At 35.2% G+C, this 18,597-nt stretch overlaps 2 protein-coding genes across 3 annotated transcripts; one reads left to right on the top strand and one right to left on the bottom strand.

Annotated features, from left to right (window-relative positions):
- The first annotated feature begins 8,210 nt into the window (after positions 1-8,210).
- On the top strand, positions 8,211-11,674 carry LOC130985162 (uncharacterized). Of its 2 annotated transcripts, XM_057907973.1 has the most exons (6): positions 8,211-8,568; positions 8,907-9,081; positions 9,413-10,015; positions 10,461-10,905; positions 11,001-11,082; positions 11,176-11,674. In XM_057907973.1, the coding sequence occupies exons 1-6, from the start codon at positions 8,539-8,541 to the stop codon at positions 11,377-11,379; spliced, it is 1,539 nt and encodes a 512-aa protein (XP_057763956.1). In that variant the 5' UTR covers positions 8,211-8,538; the 3' UTR covers positions 11,380-11,674. The 2 variants fall into 2 exon arrangements, with proteins under 2 accessions (XP_057763956.1, XP_057763955.1); XM_057907972.1 differs by having other exon boundaries at positions 8,295-8,568; positions 11,001-11,674.
- Positions 11,675-11,795: 121 nt separating this feature from the next.
- Positions 11,796-17,853, bottom strand: LOC130985161 (auxin response factor 6). Its single transcript, XM_057907970.1, has 15 exons — positions 16,755-17,853; positions 16,568-16,656; positions 15,990-16,105; positions 15,771-15,869; positions 15,626-15,682; positions 15,376-15,534; positions 15,200-15,284; positions 14,823-14,913; positions 14,579-14,743; positions 14,369-14,491; positions 14,207-14,282; positions 13,926-14,073; positions 12,717-13,840; positions 12,361-12,551; positions 11,796-12,242 (listed from the first exon to the last, which is right to left on the bottom strand). The coding sequence occupies exons 2-15, from the start codon at positions 16,605-16,607 to the stop codon at positions 12,038-12,040; spliced, it is 2,679 nt and encodes an 892-aa protein (XP_057763953.1). The 5' UTR covers positions 16,608-16,656; positions 16,755-17,853; the 3' UTR covers positions 11,796-12,037.
- Positions 17,854-18,597: the final 744 nt, after the last annotated feature.

Genomic DNA, 18,597 nt, shown 5'->3' with positions numbered 1-18,597 from the left:
TTAGGACATATATAATTGTATTTTACCTCCATCCACATGCAGTATTTACAAAAGTTCATCTCATAAACCATTTAATTAATTACCAACAAATCAACTTAATTTCAGCCCAATTCTTCACTTTAAACGCATATTTCAATATTTTCTTAAATCTCGTACTCTCCCATACACACCACACTTATCGTGTACGGGGAAGTATCCTATGTTTGACAATAATCCATATCCATCCCAATTATGTGGTCCACTAATCATAAGTTTTGTAACTAGAAGTGAATTCATAATATATAGATCATGAGGTTGAACGTACAAGTAGATTTTATATGGTCCACGAGTGAGTGGCAATGTGCAAGGCAATATTGGTCAAAGATTTACATCCAAAATGAGTAAGCAAATTCCATTTTCTTATTGATAGCAATAGCATCATCATCATGATAAATGTAGTAAGAAAAAATGACGTGTGGTCAAAGAATTGGGCAAGGACATGAAATTGAAGCTATTAAATGGAAAAGCAATTTAAGGGAAATGGGCCAAGAAGAAGAGATGGGAACACTCCATGTGAAATGGAGTTCACTATACCCCATTCACTAATGATGCAATTGCCCTACCCTACCCTACCCCCTTAGAAAGAATGTTTTGGACTCATGTTTCAATCCCACATCATTTTTAAATATGGACAAAATGCCTCTACTAATATTAATATCATAATCAAAATGCCTCTACGAATATAATATTAATATCATAATCACATATCGTCGAATTCAAATTTCAAAGATCGAACCAGACGTACAAATTTTTTCTATTAGATTATTTTTTTTCAAGTACAATCCGAAGGTTGTTTCACGAATGCGTTTCACGAATGCATATAGAAGGGCATAGCTAGTAAGATAGAGGGCCAGATTTTTATTTATCTATTGATTTTTAACTGTTATTGTCAAAATCGAGAAATAGGTAATCACCTCCACTATTATTTTCTGACTATGTCAGTGATGGGGCGAGTTTTTTGTAATACTTCCTTCGTGCCATTTGAATTGATCGGTTTTTTTTTTTTTGAGTTGTTACATTTAATGTGACTTGTTTTGTTAATTAATTTTTATTATACTCCCTTCGTCCCACCGAAAGTGGTGCGTATTTATTTTTGGGCTGTCCCATCGAAAGTGGTGTATTTTTTTTGGTAATAATTTTACACTACAAATAATATGGTTTCACACACATTTACACACTTTTACACTACAATCTTATTCTCCTTAAATTTCGTGCCTAAAAAAAGTGCACGACTTTGATCGAAACGGTGGGAGTAATAAATACAGATTCACATATCATTATATTATGCCAAAAAAGAATTGGGAGTGAGGGAGCAATATTGTTTTGTTGTGAAACAAGTCGAGATTAGGATGTTAGGTTTTCGAGCTAATTTGGGTAAATTAAGTTGTGGATATTGTTATTGGTTTGAGAAATACTAATATTTAAATAAATAAATAAACAAATAAAACAGATGACATAAGGTATGACTGTTTCTGTCACGAAGAGCAGTCGAGTTTGTGTGCCCCACAAACACCAAAATATGTATGGTCACTAAAGTTAATTTTGTGGAAAGAAAATTGTCGTCAGTATATACCTTACTTGGTGAAAAGAGCAATTTTGTAATTTTTAAAAAAACGTTAGATTATATTTTCAACTCAAATTCTGGCTCATTTCATAAGAAAAACCATCGAGTAGAATCTTTTTTTTTTTTTTTTTTTAATTTTTAAAATATAACACCTTTTGAAATTTATGGCAACTAAAAGTTGAGTCAACATGTCCGGTTAATTGGTCGAAATTTAAATTGACTCATACTATAAACTTAATAATGGGTTAAAGTAAGGTGTATTGCTAAACAGCCACGTTGCAGGCTTGCAGCTACTCACAATTTATCTAAGTAAAAAATAATTTAATTTATTTAACTTATTTTTTAAAATAAAAATAAAACATAGTTATTTTATCATATTATCTACATTATAGTTATGTTTTGGTAACTTTTTTTATTTTTAATAAAAAATAATTAATTTTTTTTGAGTGGTAAAAAAAATTATAATAAAAAAAAATTTTAAAATTAAAAATACAAAAAAAAAATTAAAAAATAAGTACAATGTAGAGATTATAATAAAATAACTAAATCCTATTTTTATTTAGAAAATAAATTGAATAAATTAAGATTATCCTTATTATATTAGTGTGTGGGTGGCCACAATGTGGCTGCATAGATTTATTGTAAAGTAAAGTTATTTTTATATTTTATAAGTTCAAGCTAATTAAAAAGTGATATGAGATCCAAGTTCCAGCTATTTTTTAATAATAATTCTTTTTTTAAAAAAATAACTATATGAATTGACGGGGGATTTGTTTGTAGAAAAATATTGAGATATGATGAACTATTTTTATACGAGATAAAGCTTGAATAAAAGTGTGCCTTCAATTCTTTTTTGACTATTTAAATTCTAAGAATAAACTCCTCAGCAACACAAGTGATGCTTAGGATACTTGTACAAATATGAACCTTGTATTGCATATACAATTAAACATTATTAAAAGAAAAAGAATGTTTCTAAAGTACATAGATAATGCAAGAAAAATAGAAAAAGAAATGATAAAATAATGAGAAATCACGTGACCAGGCACGTGTGATCGTCATCAAATGTGTCTCACTTGGATAGGCCATTAACAGTCTTGGGGTATGTGATCACATGGGCTTAACTTTATGTTAATATCAAATCATGGCATAAAAAGTATAAATGGGGAGCTAATTTAGTACCTAAACAAAAGATAACTTATGAAAGAAAAAAAATAATAATAATAACTTATATGCCTAAAGGCTAAAGCCCTATTACTTAATCATGATACTAGCCTCTCTATAGGTGACACGAATTTTTCGACTTTGGATGCCTCTTTAGACTTTATATTGCTTTGATAAAATAGGTTTTTTGTTGGAGTAAAAAAAAGGATTTAATTAATTTTATTGTTTTCTACACATTGTAGTTTTTTTATAATTTATAATTTGATTTTTTGTGATAAGGAGTAATATATGCGGAGCAGATGAATGAACGCGAACAAGGGAATCACCAAAGTCAGAGGAACGGACCTCGCCAAAAGAACGGACATCACAAGAGAAATAATCCTCGCCAGAGGAATATATTTCACCAGAGAAATGACCATCGCCAGAGGAATGACCACCATCAGAGGAATGGCTCTCGCTAGAGAAGTCATTAAAGAACATAAGGGCGATTTGCCCATGCGCCAGAGCAGAGGAATCGCCCGCCTGTGAGCAAATTTACTACTATGCCATCGACCACGCGGGGAGCATGTTTTTAGAGGCGAACTTACTATTTTACAAGGATACACTCTCTACTTTGAATACTACAGCAATTCCACTCGTGTTTTCGGCAATCTAGCTATTTTCTCTCAACCTTCACGTTCAAACACTAGGTAAAACTTACAATTTGATAATAATTCACCGATTAAACTTCTACCCGTTCATTAACGATTCACCATTTTGTAATTTTTTAATAATAGTATTTGGATTTTTTTGTAATTTGGCAGCATAACGATGATAATAATAATAATAATTTTAGTACAAAATCATATTATATGTGCATTATATTGAGAGCAATATTTAGCGCATCCAAAGCCACCGTCGAGCCTTATCTCCGACTTGCAAGTGAACCCCACGTTCGAGCTATCGAGCTCTGCAGCCATCAAACCCCACCTTTGTGCCCGATTCATTCCATGCCCCCAATGGTGCAACCATCTATCTCTATTTTTTCTCTTTCGTCCCCGGCGTGTATATCCGCCCTCAACGCCAGGCCCTCTTTTCGGCAACGGTATGTGGTTTGTGTGAGTTGGGTTCACGTTTGCTCCGCATGCCGCGCTGTGAATGCTCTTAACTAAGATATTAGTATTATAAATATAATAAAAGCATTGGAATTTATAAATTGTATTGATATGCACAAACACTAGCTATAAAAATCCTTAACAAACTACTCTTTAACCTTTTTGGAATTAAAGCAAATGGAGAGAGATGGTGGATTTGAGGTTCACTTTCATAGCATATATAGTGGGATCAGGTATTGACCAATTACTACAGTATTAGCCTCTTGGGATACTGTGCCGCCTCAAAATCATACCACAAAATTAAATATTTACTCTTTTGATTTATATTAGTAGTAATTATAATTTGGATAGAGATATCACATTATAGAATTCAGTAGCCTATTTCCTGATTTTACTGCCAACACTTTCATTTTATTCATTCACAAACTTTTGGACTTTTCTTTTTATTGTTCGTAATATATTATATACTCATATTTGCAGAAAGGTGATCGAATAGTGCCAAATTTTTAGAAAAATTTTAGATTTGCCTTCTCTAAATAATAATAATAATAATATTATTATTATTATTATTAATAACTACAAATTTGTGGTTCAAAATCGACCACTAATTGTGGCTAGATTGTTGGGAATGTGGTATGTATCACTAAAAAATGAGCGCGTGGGATCCATTGTCCCACAATTTAGTGTGTATCATCGTGTACCACTCTTAATTTATTATAATTTTTAATTATATTTTTTTTTTCAATTTTAATTTATTATACTTTAATATAATAAGAAGATAATTAACAAGGGTTCACTCATCCAATTAGAATTTATAATTATTTTTTATATTTATTTGAATTAATAATTGATTATTTGGGTTAATTAATTCAAAGTCAGGGTATCTAACTTTTTAAAATTTCAATTTTTAGTTATAAATATTAATAGAGTTCATAATATAATAATATTTTTTATTTTGTTAAAAAATAATTATAAGATAGAGGATCCCATCTGACAATGAGACTATCAAGATTGTTCAGTGTATTATATATTTTTCTCTGATTATAATAAATATCCCAACATTAATTCTTAGCAATATAGTTATCTTAACCATTATTGATTTTGGTGAGTATCCGTAATCAATATACTCGAATTAATAATCAAATAGATTCATCTAACTTTCCTCATCGTCTGATTATCGTTTACGAAATATAGAATAAAATTCGGATGACTTACTACTTAGTTAATTAGTTTAAGGAAAATAGAATTTTGGAGATTACAAAGAAAAAAAAATAAAAGAAAATCAATAGAAAACTTATGCAAGTGTTTTCAAATTGGATGATGATGGCGTTCTCTTATATTCATTGTATAAATTCAAATACAATGATAGTATTGTAGAGAGAGAGAGAGAGAGAGAGAATTATATACAATTATACATATGTAGGTGGTGTGTTTTTAATTAGATAGGCCTGCAAGTAGAGAGGGGTGAATGAAGAAGATAGTACTCAATAACTTCTGAAATAAGTAAAAAAAGCATCAGAAATCCCAACTACTCTACACACTTCATGCACAATCATTAACCCCTCTCCCTCCCGCCTTTATTTTTGAACTAAATTCATCATTCACTTCAATTCAAATCTAACTATTCTATATACACAATATATATACGTGTAAGGAAGGGTTAGAATAAAAACACTCTTAAGTATATAAAATATAGTAAATAATTTTCAGCCCTTAGATCATCAAGACCTACGGTTGATTTGTAACCCTGTTAGATGAATTCGTGGTCCTGAGTTTGAATACCAAAGGTTATATATATATAATTATAGAGATTGAAAGATTTCGTTGAAAAAGTTAAAATATTGTGAGAATTGAGACCATCCGTAAGTTATATTGATTTATTTATTATTCTTATTAATTTATATATATAATTAATGAGTTAAATTACAGTGAGAATGCTATTTTTCGTGAAAAATGACAGTAATGAATAAGTAAATATATAATGTCATATAAGCTGCTTGTAACAACTGAATATAAGGAGAAGAACAAATGATAATGGACAAATATGGTGATAAATGAGAATGAATATGTAATGTTAGATTTTCAAATCCTATAGCTGACATTTACTTAGAGAGTGCTAAAATTTACATAAGTTCTAATCTTGGAACGGGCGAAAATTTTATCAATTAATTTAACACCGCTATTAAGTCATTACAAGCAATGTATGAAACATTATACACAGACTTATACAGTATTTTCATTTTTCACGAAAAATAGTATTCTTGAGTATAATTTAACCCTATGACTTAGTCCTATCTATATATGGGGAATGGTTCCAATTGGATCCCTCGTTCATGGTGAAATTTTAGATTGATTTGTATGTATTGATTTAATGCATCCTATGATTAATATTTATCTAGAGGATAAATTTTTTTACCTGGATTTAAACTTTGAAGGGAGCGAAAATTTTACTAATTTATTAATATAGTTATTAAACACCATATACTGTCTTATTAATCAGTATATACCGACTTAATCATTAATTTTATTTTTCATGAAAATAAACAATTTTACTAGAAAGACAACATCCCATGAGAATTTAATACCCTGTATGCTCACGCTGTGTTGGATTAACATTTTTTCATGCATGTATGAGACAAAATTTTATACTAACTTTTACAAAACCTGCTAAATTTTGTGATCTATCAATCAATCTATGAAAGACGTGAGATGCAAAATTCTCAAAAAATCCACTAATTTGGTTTTTGAAATTAAGTAGACAAGTTGGTATCATTTCCCTATACTTTTTCTTGAAAACATTCAATCACTATATACCAAACTTCTACACCACCTTTTAAAGCCAACAATGATACAAGGAGTGAAAAAAGTCACTCAGACCCATTATTCCAAAAGTGTGTAAAATGTTTGAATTCCCTTTTCCTAAAAAAAAAAACAATAATTAAACTTTCGCCAAAATAGGCCAAAATTTTGTAAATAACATAAAAATTAGTGTATGATTTAGTATTTTATTTACGTCGTTCATATGGATATATAATTAGACAAGTGAAGAAAAAAGGCAATCAAGTTTTAATTTTTTTCATATTCTAAAAAAAAATTAACAAAGATTGAATTAGTATATATGTTGTCAATTTGATTGGACAGAATCCACTATAAAAGACAGATGGTCAAACATTAAAGTCATAAATGTCATTACAGCTGAATGTGATCATAATTGTTAAAGACAGACTCCAAAAATGGTTCCTTTGTGAAGGGGAAATGAATAGATTAGGCATTAATTGTATCTCAGACTAAATATTCTGCAAAAGAAAAAATGAGAGATTGAGTGTGACGTAAATTAAAGTTTGGAGTAAATAATTTGTTTTTTTTTTCAAGAATATTATGATTTCATGTTTTTTAATGCACCAAACCAATAATCCAATACCAATCTATTTTTTTTCGCTGGCAACAATAAATTGTAGTTTGTGAATATTACTATTTGTATCATTTTGTAACTTACACAAAAAATTACAAATTGTACCGGATAAGTCATTTTGGGTAGGTATCGAGCTTTTGGAATTAATTAAAATCGAACAACAAATATTCTATTATTACAAGGGTGTGTTTTATTTGACGAAAAAAAGATGGAATATATATTTTTCTCATTTTTTTCGCTCTTTACCCATATTCTCTTAGTTAATATATATATATATATATATATATATATATATATATATATATATGAACAAGAAGGAAAATTTTCTCGGGCAGTTCTTTTTTTCACATTTTTCACTTCAATTCATAATAACATTATCACAAGTTATATGTGTGATAATATTTTTTTTCATATTGTATATTTTTATGATTTTTTAATTTTACCCTCAAAATATATAGTAGTAGTAGTAGTACAATTTAACTCACCTATCTTCATTTTCTCTCTCTCCACTCTTCAATTTATCCTCAAAATATATAGTACAATTTCTCTCTTCAAAATATTTTCATATACTTTTACATCAAAGAGAACCCGAGATCAAAAAAAATATGGAGTGTGGCAATTTTTTTTCATATTTTTCCCCCTTTTTTCAGTGATAACTTACGACCAAAGAGAATGCATCCTAAGTTTTCACATATTTTTTGTATTTTATTATAATTATCAACAATCTAGAGTATTTTTGTTAGTTTTAAATAATATATATATATAAATTCTAAAAAAAATTATTTAACAAACCAATAGTTCAAATTAATTTTCCCTTTAATTTAGCACAGACAATCAAAAGCAAATTATCAGAAAAAGAAAATAAAAGGTAGAACTTTTTATACATGCTTGGTAGTGACTTGATTGAGCAAGAGAGAATTTAGATTCAAATAGGAAAATGTATATATATAAAAAAAAGTTTCGAAAAAAAAAAACCCAATTCGAAAATAATCGCCGACTAGATAGTCAATAAATCGGTAAAAGATCGGCAACGTTGCCACCAACTTACATACATTCTCTCTCTCTTCTCTTTCTCTCTCTTTCTCTCTTCTCACTCTCTCTAAAACAAGGCGCATCAGATTAGCAGAGCTGTGACCATAAAGAGCTTTGGCTTCTTCTTAGCTACCTCTCCTCTCTCTCTCTCTCTAGACCTCTGTTCACGGTTGTGCTGTGCGTATCTGCGTGTGTGAGTAAAATAGAAAGCAAAAAAGTAGAGAGAGAATCTAATGGAGTACGAGAGGATACACAAAGTTCAGGTATTGCAATCTTTTCACGATTATCACATCTTCTGTCGCCATACATGCATTTCTCGTCCTTTCCCTTGGAGTCGTTGTTTCGTCATCGCTATATTGGGTTATCCCTTCAAATTAGTAGATGTTTTCTGATCCTAGCACACCATTTGCTTGATTAATGGTTTAAGAGAAAATTACAATGTGGTTTGAATGAGATTACTTAAATGGGGTAATAGTAAATTTTTAATCTGTTTTCTACAGTGGAGGGGGGGGGGTGCTGAACTTTCTCAATTTCTTTTTCTTTTTGCTTTTTTTTTTTTTGGTATTGAGTTTTTCAATTTTCATTTTGGGTGTTATTTCAGACTGGTATCCTATCTCCTAGTAAGTTGAGGATAAAGCTTATGGGGCCACATCATCAAAAGAAAAAAGATGGATCAAACAGTAATTCTTCAAGAACATCTCCTTCTAAGATGGAAGATTCGGAATTTGTCAATAATAGCTTGTTGGCAGCCCAAAATGGGGATTTTGGAGAAGAAGGTTTGATGATTTTTGGCCCTTTACCGTTTTGCCTTCAGTTACTCTTTTATTGGTAGATTGCATTTATTAGCTATCTTAGATATTGTTGAATTAGAGCTAGTGGTCCTAGGGGCTTTTACATGCTTTGAGCTGTTTCTATTGGCCCTTTCAGAAGTTGTGACATATAGTTTCTGAAAATTTTGGAAATTAGTTGAGCTTTTCAATGAGGAAAGATTTGAGTAAACTTATTTTTTTCTTTCCCTGAAGCATGAGTGAAGCAGCAGTTTTAGTGCCCTAAATTGTGCAAATCCATATGCTGATTTTAGGCCTGCACCCTGTTTTCTTTTGGCAGTATCGAATTTAGAGGTTTTGCAAATTAAGTCTGATGGTGTTACATCGGATGGTAGCCAAGGCGACGGAAATTTGTTGCAGTCGAAGGAGCTCGGAGCAAAGGATAATGGCGATGCTAGTCGTTTTAGAATGCAGCTTCTTTCTAAGGTTGACACTGGTAATTCCAGTTCTGTCCACCCCGTTAGAATGTGTGAGGATGAAAATCTTGATTATGACAGCACCTCAAGCTTCGAGTTTCATAAAGGGGAGAGGTCACTGCACCATTCCATGACGAGGTCCTTCTCAAGACCAATGTCGTCGAAATGGAATGATGCGGAGAAGTGGATTATGAACAAGCAGAATGTGCAATCCAATATTTCAAAGAAGGCCAACTTGCAAAATCAGGTGAACAGACAACCAGCTACAAATATGGTGAGGGTTGTGCCAGAATCTACAAGTTCTGAAAACAAGCCATCAGTGAAGCGGGTCGATTTTTGCCAGTCTGCTTCACAGATGGGATCGGGGAAATTCGCATTGATTGATTTGTGCCCTGAAAGTAAGGATTTAGGGGAAGTAGATGATACAAATATGCCTTGCACCAAGAGTGTAACAGAAGAATCAACAGGTGAATATGGTGCTTCAACTCTATAGTATATTTTGAATTGGTGTTTTTGTTTCCACGCTTTTCCCCTCCATGAAGATAATGATAACTTAGAAAGAAAGAAGTTTAGATGTTTACAGCTTCTCTTCCCCCTACAATATTTGTCAATTATAGAGACACTATTGTCAAGCTCTAACTAACTTTGTAATTAGTTAGGTTGAGACTTGTACTTAGGAGTAACTATTTATGTCGATCTCATTAGGTTGGAAATTTCATCGTTTTGTTTTGAAATCTGTCAAGAAAATTGTACTTGCTAAAATCTGTTACTCTCTAAGCGCGGACTGACTGTATATTATAGTGTAGTTGTATGGTTCTGTTTTTCAAAGAAGATTTTAAAAGACTGCATGACGGTGTATATGATTCTGTTTTTGTTGTTGCTTATCGTCATATGCTTATTTTGATGCTGCAGTTCCTGCCATAAGATCAGTGTCGATGAGAGACATGGGAACAGAGATGACTCCTATTCCGAGTCAAGAGCCATCGAGGAGTGCTACACCAGTGAGTGCAACGACCCCGCTTCGCAGCCCAACGTCTTCTATACCTTCTACTCCTCGGAGAGGGGAGCCAGCACCGACTCCAACGGAACATCCCATCAGCAATTCTACTCAGAACTTGGCTGAAAATGCTAAAAGGGAATTGTCTGAGCAAGAACAAAAGCTTAAAACGAGAAGGGAGATTGTAGCCCTGGGCGTTCAACTTGGTAAAATGAATATTGCTGCTTGGGCAAGCACAGACGAGAAAGATAAGAGTAATTCTGGAAACGAAGCCATAGACAATGATGAGCTTGCACAGATTGAGTATACAAAACGTGCTGCTGCGTGGGAAGAAGCTGAGAAAGCTAAGCATGCTGCCAGGTTCATTCTTGAAGCTTATCCTTTGTAGTTTGAAATGTTGAAACTATTATTTTGTAATCAAATGCAGCTTTTGACTTACTTGAATCCTATTTCAGATATAAACGAGAAGAAATAAGAATTCAAGCATGGGAGAGTCAACAAAAAGCAAGGCTTGAAGCTGAAATGAGGCAAATAGAGGTAAAGGCATCTCATCTCTTAAGACTCTTATCAATGAAATCCATTAAGTACTGTTTTGGATCAGAACGAAAACTGATTAAAATCGACACTCAGGCGCAAATTGAGCAAATGAAAGCACAGGCTCAAGCAAAGATGGTGAAGAAGGTAGCAATGGCAAGGCAAAAATCGGAGGAAAAACGAGCTGCAGCGGAAGCTAGAAAAAACCGACAGGCTGAAAAAACTGCGTCGCAGGCAGAATACATCCGCCAAACAGGCCGTATTCCTTCTTCCCCCTTCATCTGCTGCGGCTGGTCATAACCGAGCAGGTACATCCGCACAAGCAAAACCGCCCTTCAGTGCCATGTTTCTCAGCAAAATATGCAGAAAAACGCGCTCCGTGGGAATAATTTTCTGTGTTAAAAGATCACCATTAGTCTCTCACTCAATCCATCTATGTATCTATTGACAATCAAGAATTTGAAGCCTTTGGATTGAACTGCAAATCTTTGCAGCTATACATGCCCTCATTCACACCTTGTATAGTTTTGGTGTAATGTCTGCCATTTTTTGTTACACAGTTTGCTATCAAGTTGATTCACCGTAAAATATTTAATTGGCTTCTCTTGTTTTGGAATGAAATACTTTATACAGATTGATTATTAAGAGAGGATGTGATGATGATTAATAACATCCACTTTATTGCTACCAAAAAACAAGGCAAAAAGACATGGGAGTGAACAAAATAGGCTAAAGTTTGAGTTTTTTTAAATAGATACACAATAAACTAGAGCTATTTCAATATTAACTAGTGCTAGCTCAGAATAGGAGAAGAGGACATGAAGTCTATCATATACTTACAGTAGTATAGCTCTCTATATAAAAAGTTTTTTCAAGTTAGAAAGCAGAACTTCTCTTGCCTAACAGATTCAGACAATGCTAATATTACAAACAGAGATTGCAGCTAAACAGAACTGGTTCAGAAATCAAGACTTCCAACAGACGGTATACCGGTGCTCATGTTCCTCGCCTCCTGCCGGCTTCCATAACCATCACAACTGCCGTTTTGGACAGGCATCCTCTGGAGGGGAACGGAGTTCAGAAGCTCGACTCCTCGTTTTCCCATCTCCTGAACCTCCTGAGGTGACAGGATCTTGATACACCACACGCTGTTTACGAACTCCCTGAAATAGTACGAGAATCGGAGGTCGAGTATTAATAATAGAGAGTTGATATACATATATATATATATATATACACTGCATATTCTGCTAATGAATGTGAGAGGAATGGAGAACTTACTGCCAGGGGTCGTCGCCAAGAAGAAGAACGTCGTTTTCGCGGTCCACAAATACAAGCTGCCAGCCTGATCTCAACGGATCTTCCAATTCGCCTTCGAGGCCAAACATCTGAGCGAGCTCACTGCGCAGCTCCGGGTAGCTGCTGAATTTAGTGATGTCAAGCGACCTTCCAAACGATCCAGATTTGTGAACCTGAGGAATATTCACACGCGTATTGAATATCGACTTAGTCTTTTTAAGAGGGTGTTTACCTTGGGTGATAGAATACATAGAAGTATTTGAATGATAACAAAATCAATAGTGTTGAAAGATAAATATTTTTATACCAGCAAGAGCATATTGATTCGAGAAGATTACCTTAACAAAGGCTCTATCGGCCGGATTGTTATGCCCCCCATTGTCGGTAGACATCAGAAAACCAGACTCGTCAATGCAACTGCTTGAAGTCACGGTAGGGTTGAGCGAGTAATCAGCACCGGAGCTAGTCATGTAGCTGGAAGAGGCGAAGGTCATGCTCGCATTATCACTGTCGCTAACAACTGCTTTAAGGTTTGACATCCCGTTCGACATGAAGGAGGAATCTATGTTAACTCCAAAGAGGAAGTGGTTGTGGGGATCGTTATTCGCTTCTTGCTCCATCAAGCACTCTCTACCGGGAAACGGAGGCAACGAGACAGGATTGCTGCTTGCATTTGTGTTTGACAGTCCTAACTGATCAGCCTGCGGTGAAATAGTCTGCGAGAGGCCACTAGAAAGGGGATCGAGAGCAACCCGTTTTGTTGGCCAACCACTTGAAGATAGCATGTTGCTAGACCTGGACACATTAAGGAGGTTGGAGGCCTCATCCTGGGTGACTGAACTCAACAAGCTGTGTAGAGGAGAACTCATGTTGCCAACAGGTTTAACACTCGATTCCGAAAAGCTCTGATGCATGGAAGACATCGAGTGCATCGTTTGAGACTGCACTTGAGAGTTTGATGACAACTGCGATAGCTGAGGATCAATAACATGCTGCGTCTGATTAGGCTGCTGCTGCTGCTGCTGCTGGTGGTGGATCTGTGCATCGTTGAATGAGTTCTGTTGGAGCAATTGCTGCTGAAGGAGGTTTGCGTGCGACTGCGACGCCGGTTGAGACGGGCTTCCTTGAAGACTCTGAACAAAGGGAGCAGAGCACTGAGATTGCTGCAACAACTGAGACTGCTGCATATAACCTGCAGATCGGCTGCCGACGGATTGGGGTTGCTGGAATTGCATAATCGAAGAAAGCATCTGTTTGGAAGGGTCCACAACCCTCATATCCTGCATAGCAGCAGCTGCTGCCATAGCTTGATAAATATCGTTTTGCATGCCGAGCATCGACGCATCGAACCTCGGCTGCATCCACGGCGCAACCCCCATGCCTTGGTTCAGGGATTGCATTCCTCCGTCTCCGCGAAGCCACATGAGGGAGGGATTTAACCCCATGTCATCATTCTTCATCCCTAGGTACAACAAACCGTACCAAGTTTAGAAACACGAGATCACACACGCATGTGTGAGAGATGACAATGTGGTTAGAGGTACTACCTGAGTAGGAGGGGAGACCCGATGGCCATGGCCGCTTCAGTCTTAGAGGAAACGGCGATGGATACATAGGAAATGTGGTTAAAGGTTCGATTTCCCAAAGTGAAACTCTCGGCTGCCTTTCCCCAGCCGTAGACTCGTCCCAGCCAACCTTCATTTATTAGAAATCATCTAATTAAGCAGTCTCATTACAGTCCTTCCAGAGAAGTGGGAGTGGTTAATAATATGTGCATCTGTCCATGAAGTCAATCGATTTAGTAGGAAGCTGAGAAAGCGTAGCGTACCTTAACCGAACGCCAGTGTGAATTCGGCCACCTGACAGGATCCGAGTCGCTTATGCCAGTTATTGTGCCCATGTAGCTGGAACCAAAAACATCTCGAATTCAGAACAAACGCAAAAACATGTCAAAAATGCATTTCTCAGCTTAGAAGTGTCTGAACCATACCGACGAACGCTAGATTCTTCCGTTTCAAACAGCATCCGGAAGCGCATCCCCACAGACACTCGGGTATGGTACACTGCTTTTATGTATTTAGCCAGAGGTATAACAAATTCAGAGGGACTTGCCCTGAATCAAAATTGGTGTCATTGGACTGCCTGTGGAGTCGATATTATATTGAATCGTGCAGGCACTTATCTTGAGGAAGCAGCATACCTGGGATTATAGAATATCGTGAAACGGCTATTTGTTGCAGCTGCATGAGCAGCTGCAGCGAGCAGACCGAGATGCATGCTATCACTAGATAAAACTGACGAAGGCATGACAGTTTGTGGGCGGTTGGCACGTCGAATGCCAAGAAGCAACTGATTCTTCTCATTCCTGATCAATGCGCAACAAATGAGGTCAGGCGTCGTGACTCAAGAATTTTTAAACAAGATGTTAAACGCGTTCTGCATACCATATGAAAAGAACCGAATCACCGGCAACGAGTCTTTTAGCACTCACAAAAACACTCCAACCAGTTGTAAGCAGGTGCCTCTTTGGCTGACCTGAGATTAGGATAATATAAGAATTTCGCATCAAAATTTTCATAATCATACAGCAACTACTTCTTGAAAAGAAAATTTCATGGTATAAGCATACATTTTATGAGACTAAAAAAAACTAAAACATCAATCAAAATTCTAATCATAAAAACCAGAAGTTTACTATTATGATAATAGACCAAACCTAAAGGCCATATATAATTTAGACTTGAGAAAACATGGAAACTGAAGATATTACAAACAAAATAACTACAGAGTTTGTTCTTCCCTCCATCTATCAAGAACTCACCCCGAAATATATGTCTGAATTTCCACTCATTGTTATGAAGATCCCTGGCAATCAACTCTTGTGCTGGAGGTTGCTGTGAAAAATCCTGTACACGGGTATCGAATAACTATAAATGCCAAATAACTAAAAGATATAAACAGAATTGTTTCTAATATCAAAAGGCCAAAACTATTTACCAAGGGCGGGAACACTTTTTCAGCTGCCCGACGTGGAACGGAGAACCCACCGTGAGTACTTGTGTCACTAGCAGTCAAAGTTTTGCAGAAGTAATTCGTTGGCTGTTTGCTGGCTGCACCCAAGTCTGCTGGAAGGAAGGAAACCTCTTTCTGCTCTTGCTGCAAAAGAGCACATAAATCGACAAAGATGAGCGAAATTCGTATTTTTTCCACAAGGAATCCTCAAATAAGATAAGGATAAGTAACATACTGCACTTAGTGGTTGCAAAGTCATTTGAGCATACACCTCATCCGTCTCTATGTCGGCCTGGTTAATAAACAAAACATAAGCTTCGCAGACGAGCTCACACGAGAAACAGAGATGCGATATAACTTCGAGATGCAAGACGGCTTACATGCATGGTCACGTTATGAAGCTGGCAAATGAGCTGTGCAGGTAAGCTCTGGTAATTAGGCATCTGAGCATCAACTTCCTTGTTCGTGGATACAGCAACCTATGCAGGACGCATTGAGAAACTGTGAGCTTCGACCAATTACTGGTTACACGACACCTTTGTTTGATGCAGAAACTTATGTTCATGAAGATGAAATAAACGTAGTTCGGAAACGAATACCTGCTCGCTGTGGCCCTGAGGAAAATACACCACATGGCTTCCGAGAGACGGTAGAGAAACAAGAGGGCCAGCACAGGCATGCCAAAGTTCAGAATTTAGGCAGCTCTTCTCTCCTCCTGATCGAATTCGAGAAAAATCATCAGTAATTAAGAACAGTAAAGATCAACAAATTCGAAAAAAAATATCAGCACTCAGAAACAGTCAATGAATCAACATATTCAGCATACTGTATGATGGATCAACAATGCATATTAGACAAAAAGGCAAAGGAAACTATTTAAAAAAGGCCAAGAATTATTATGACTAGAATTCTTCTGAAACAAAAGGGAAAGGCAAAATAGTCAACCTCCCAGAAAACCTCATCACCAAAAAGACAAGGAAAGAAGGCAAAAATTCAAGAAAGAGAATCGAGTTCTTCCTTTGCAGATTTTGCAGCCTTGAATTATTATTTTTTATTAAATAAAAAATAGAAAAGCATATAACATGTGAAGATTCCACATCAATATGTCAAAATCTCACAGTTGAGCAATCTTAAACCATCACCACACACAAACAAAAAGGAAGAAAGGCAATCTTACCTTCAGGAGACTGGTGATTTAAGCAAGCAGAGAGTTTCATGATGAAGATTCAAACAATAAAGATTGAGCAGCACAAAAAACAGCAGTAACTGCAAAAGGCAAGATCCAAATAAATCATAAAAAAAAAACTCCCCCACAAAAACATATACCATCTCAAATCTCAAAAATAAATTCAGCTTCCAATTACCTCCTTTCCACCCCAAAATAGCATAACACCTGTGCACTTTATCCTCTGAATCACCCTCCAAAATTCCAATACATGAAACAGACTCCAAATTCCCACCCCCTTCCTCCTCCAATTTACCACTAACAGTATATGAAACTCCCAAAAAATTATGAAAAACAAAACAAGAAAAAAGCCTTAGCTCATGAAGATAGTGACGCCAAATCTCATCTCCCTTCAAAAACTTTCACCCAAAACCTATTCCACTACAAATGAAGAAAAAACTCAGCACCATCAGTTCTTGATTTTTTTCTCATACAATTCCTTCAAGCACAGGAAATGCAATTGAGAAACAAAACAGCCCACATCACCCACCAACCAAACACTATCTTGAGCTCAAGCACAGAATTTACGCCAAGAACTCCAACTTACACAAAAGAGAAAGCAAACAAAAACTCTTTATATCCAACAAAATCCCGCTCGCAATTTCAAAAGCAAAGAAACTCCCCAACCCAACCCTCTTCAGATCTCAGCAAAACTCTCAAGAAAGAAGCACACCGAAGCGCTCCCAAAACCCAATATTTTCTCAGCAAAATTCAACCTTTTCGGCTCAAAACGAAGCCCATTTCCTGCCTCAAACCAGCGCAAAAAGGGTCTTCTCTCCGAAGCGCGGGTTCCCACAATAAATCAACTCCACCGATGCATGCGCGTGCGCCTACCACCACCATATATATACGTATTTTTGTATACTTAAAACAAACAGCACAATGCTTCGGTAACAGCGGAAAATGGTGAAAACTGAGATACTACTACTATTTAACATATACACGTATATATATCTTCTGCAAAAGCAAATACATATATATATATGCAGAGCTAAGCTAGCAGTGACTGGGAGTGTTGTAGAGTTGAAAGTTGGAGTATATTGCGCTTCTCTCTCTGTCTATATATGGGTTTCTCGCTCCTCCCCAGCCCTCTGCTCCAATCAGTCAATATTCAATATCACCTTTTCCCATTTCTTGAGATGTCATTTTTAATTTAGGCGACGGTAGTAGAGATAGAGAGAGACTATTTTAATTCTCTCCCTTGCTTGAGAGAGAATGTGGTGGGAGCAGTGGACCACGCAATAATTAGACCTTTTGAACATTGTCAATTACTTTTATAACCTTTTCGCTCTTTTTATCTTCAAAACTTGATTTAATTAAATAATAAATACGTAAATTCCAATTCCGAAGTGGGCCTTCTGAGATTAAGACTGAGATCTGCTGAAATCGCTGTCACTAATGGGCCACTGCCAGCCCAGCCAGAAATTTTTATCATTAATGCCATTTATTTCATTCTATTATTTATTTTTATCCTTTTTGACAATTCATATTACTGTTAAAAAACTGTTGATGTTATCTTCTAATAATATTTATATTTTAGGGTTTTGGTTATCGAAAGTGGTCGAAAATAAGAAAAATATAGAGTTTCATGGCATCAACTTCATATTTTTTTTTATTACCAATTTTAATTGCCGAAATTTAACAATATATGTGTCATTAGAAATGTAATGTTAAGAATTTTTCAACGGTACCTTCGATTTGCACATGGGAATTCAGACAATCAAATTATTAGTTGGTGAAGTTTCAACCTAGATCAAATTCCAAAAGAATAAAAGTTTATATATTTTGTAACTAAAAGAATAAATTTAGTTAAAAATCAAATTTTGAATATAATTAGTGTATTTACATGTAATTAACCATTTATATACTAGTCAATTAAATCATGGGTTTTTTTTTTCAATTAAATCATTGTTGAAATGCTTTATTTGAAAGAAAAGAATTGAGTAATTATCAAGTTTGAGTGAAATTCAAGTTCCATGACT

Source organism: Salvia miltiorrhiza, chromosome 5 (genome assembly GCF_028751815.1).
Source record: "Salvia miltiorrhiza cultivar Shanhuang (shh) chromosome 5, IMPLAD_Smil_shh, whole genome shotgun sequence".
Taxonomy (NCBI): domain Eukaryota; kingdom Viridiplantae; phylum Streptophyta; class Magnoliopsida; order Lamiales; family Lamiaceae; genus Salvia; species Salvia miltiorrhiza.
The sequence above is the reverse complement of the archived record's forward strand: the minus strand, read 5'-3'. Positions and strand labels throughout refer to the sequence as shown.

Excerpts from the sequence above, each read along its gene's own strand:
- LOC130985162 (XM_057907972.1), top strand. The coding sequence starts at position 8,539 with ATGGAGTACGAGAGGATACACAAAGTTCAG. Across the intron at positions 10,016-10,460 it reads TGTAACAGAAGAATCAACAG|TTCCTGCCATAAGATCAGTG; the intron begins GTGAATATGGTG and ends TTGATGCTGCAG. Across the intron at positions 10,906-11,000 it reads AAAGCTAAGCATGCTGCCAG|ATATAAACGAGAAGAAATAA; the intron begins GTTCATTCTTGA and ends ATCCTATTTCAG.
- LOC130985161 (XM_057907970.1), bottom strand. The coding sequence starts at position 16,607 with ATGAAACTCTCTGCTTGCTTAAATCACCAGTCTCCTGAAG. Across the intron at positions 16,106-16,567 it reads AAATCACCAGTCTCCTGAAG|GAGGAGAGAAGAGCTGCCTA; the intron begins GTAAGATTGCCT and ends GAATTCGATCAG. Across the intron at positions 15,870-15,989 it reads CTCAGGGCCACAGCGAGCAG|GTTGCTGTATCCACGAACAA; the intron begins GTATTCGTTTCC and ends CGTCCTGCATAG.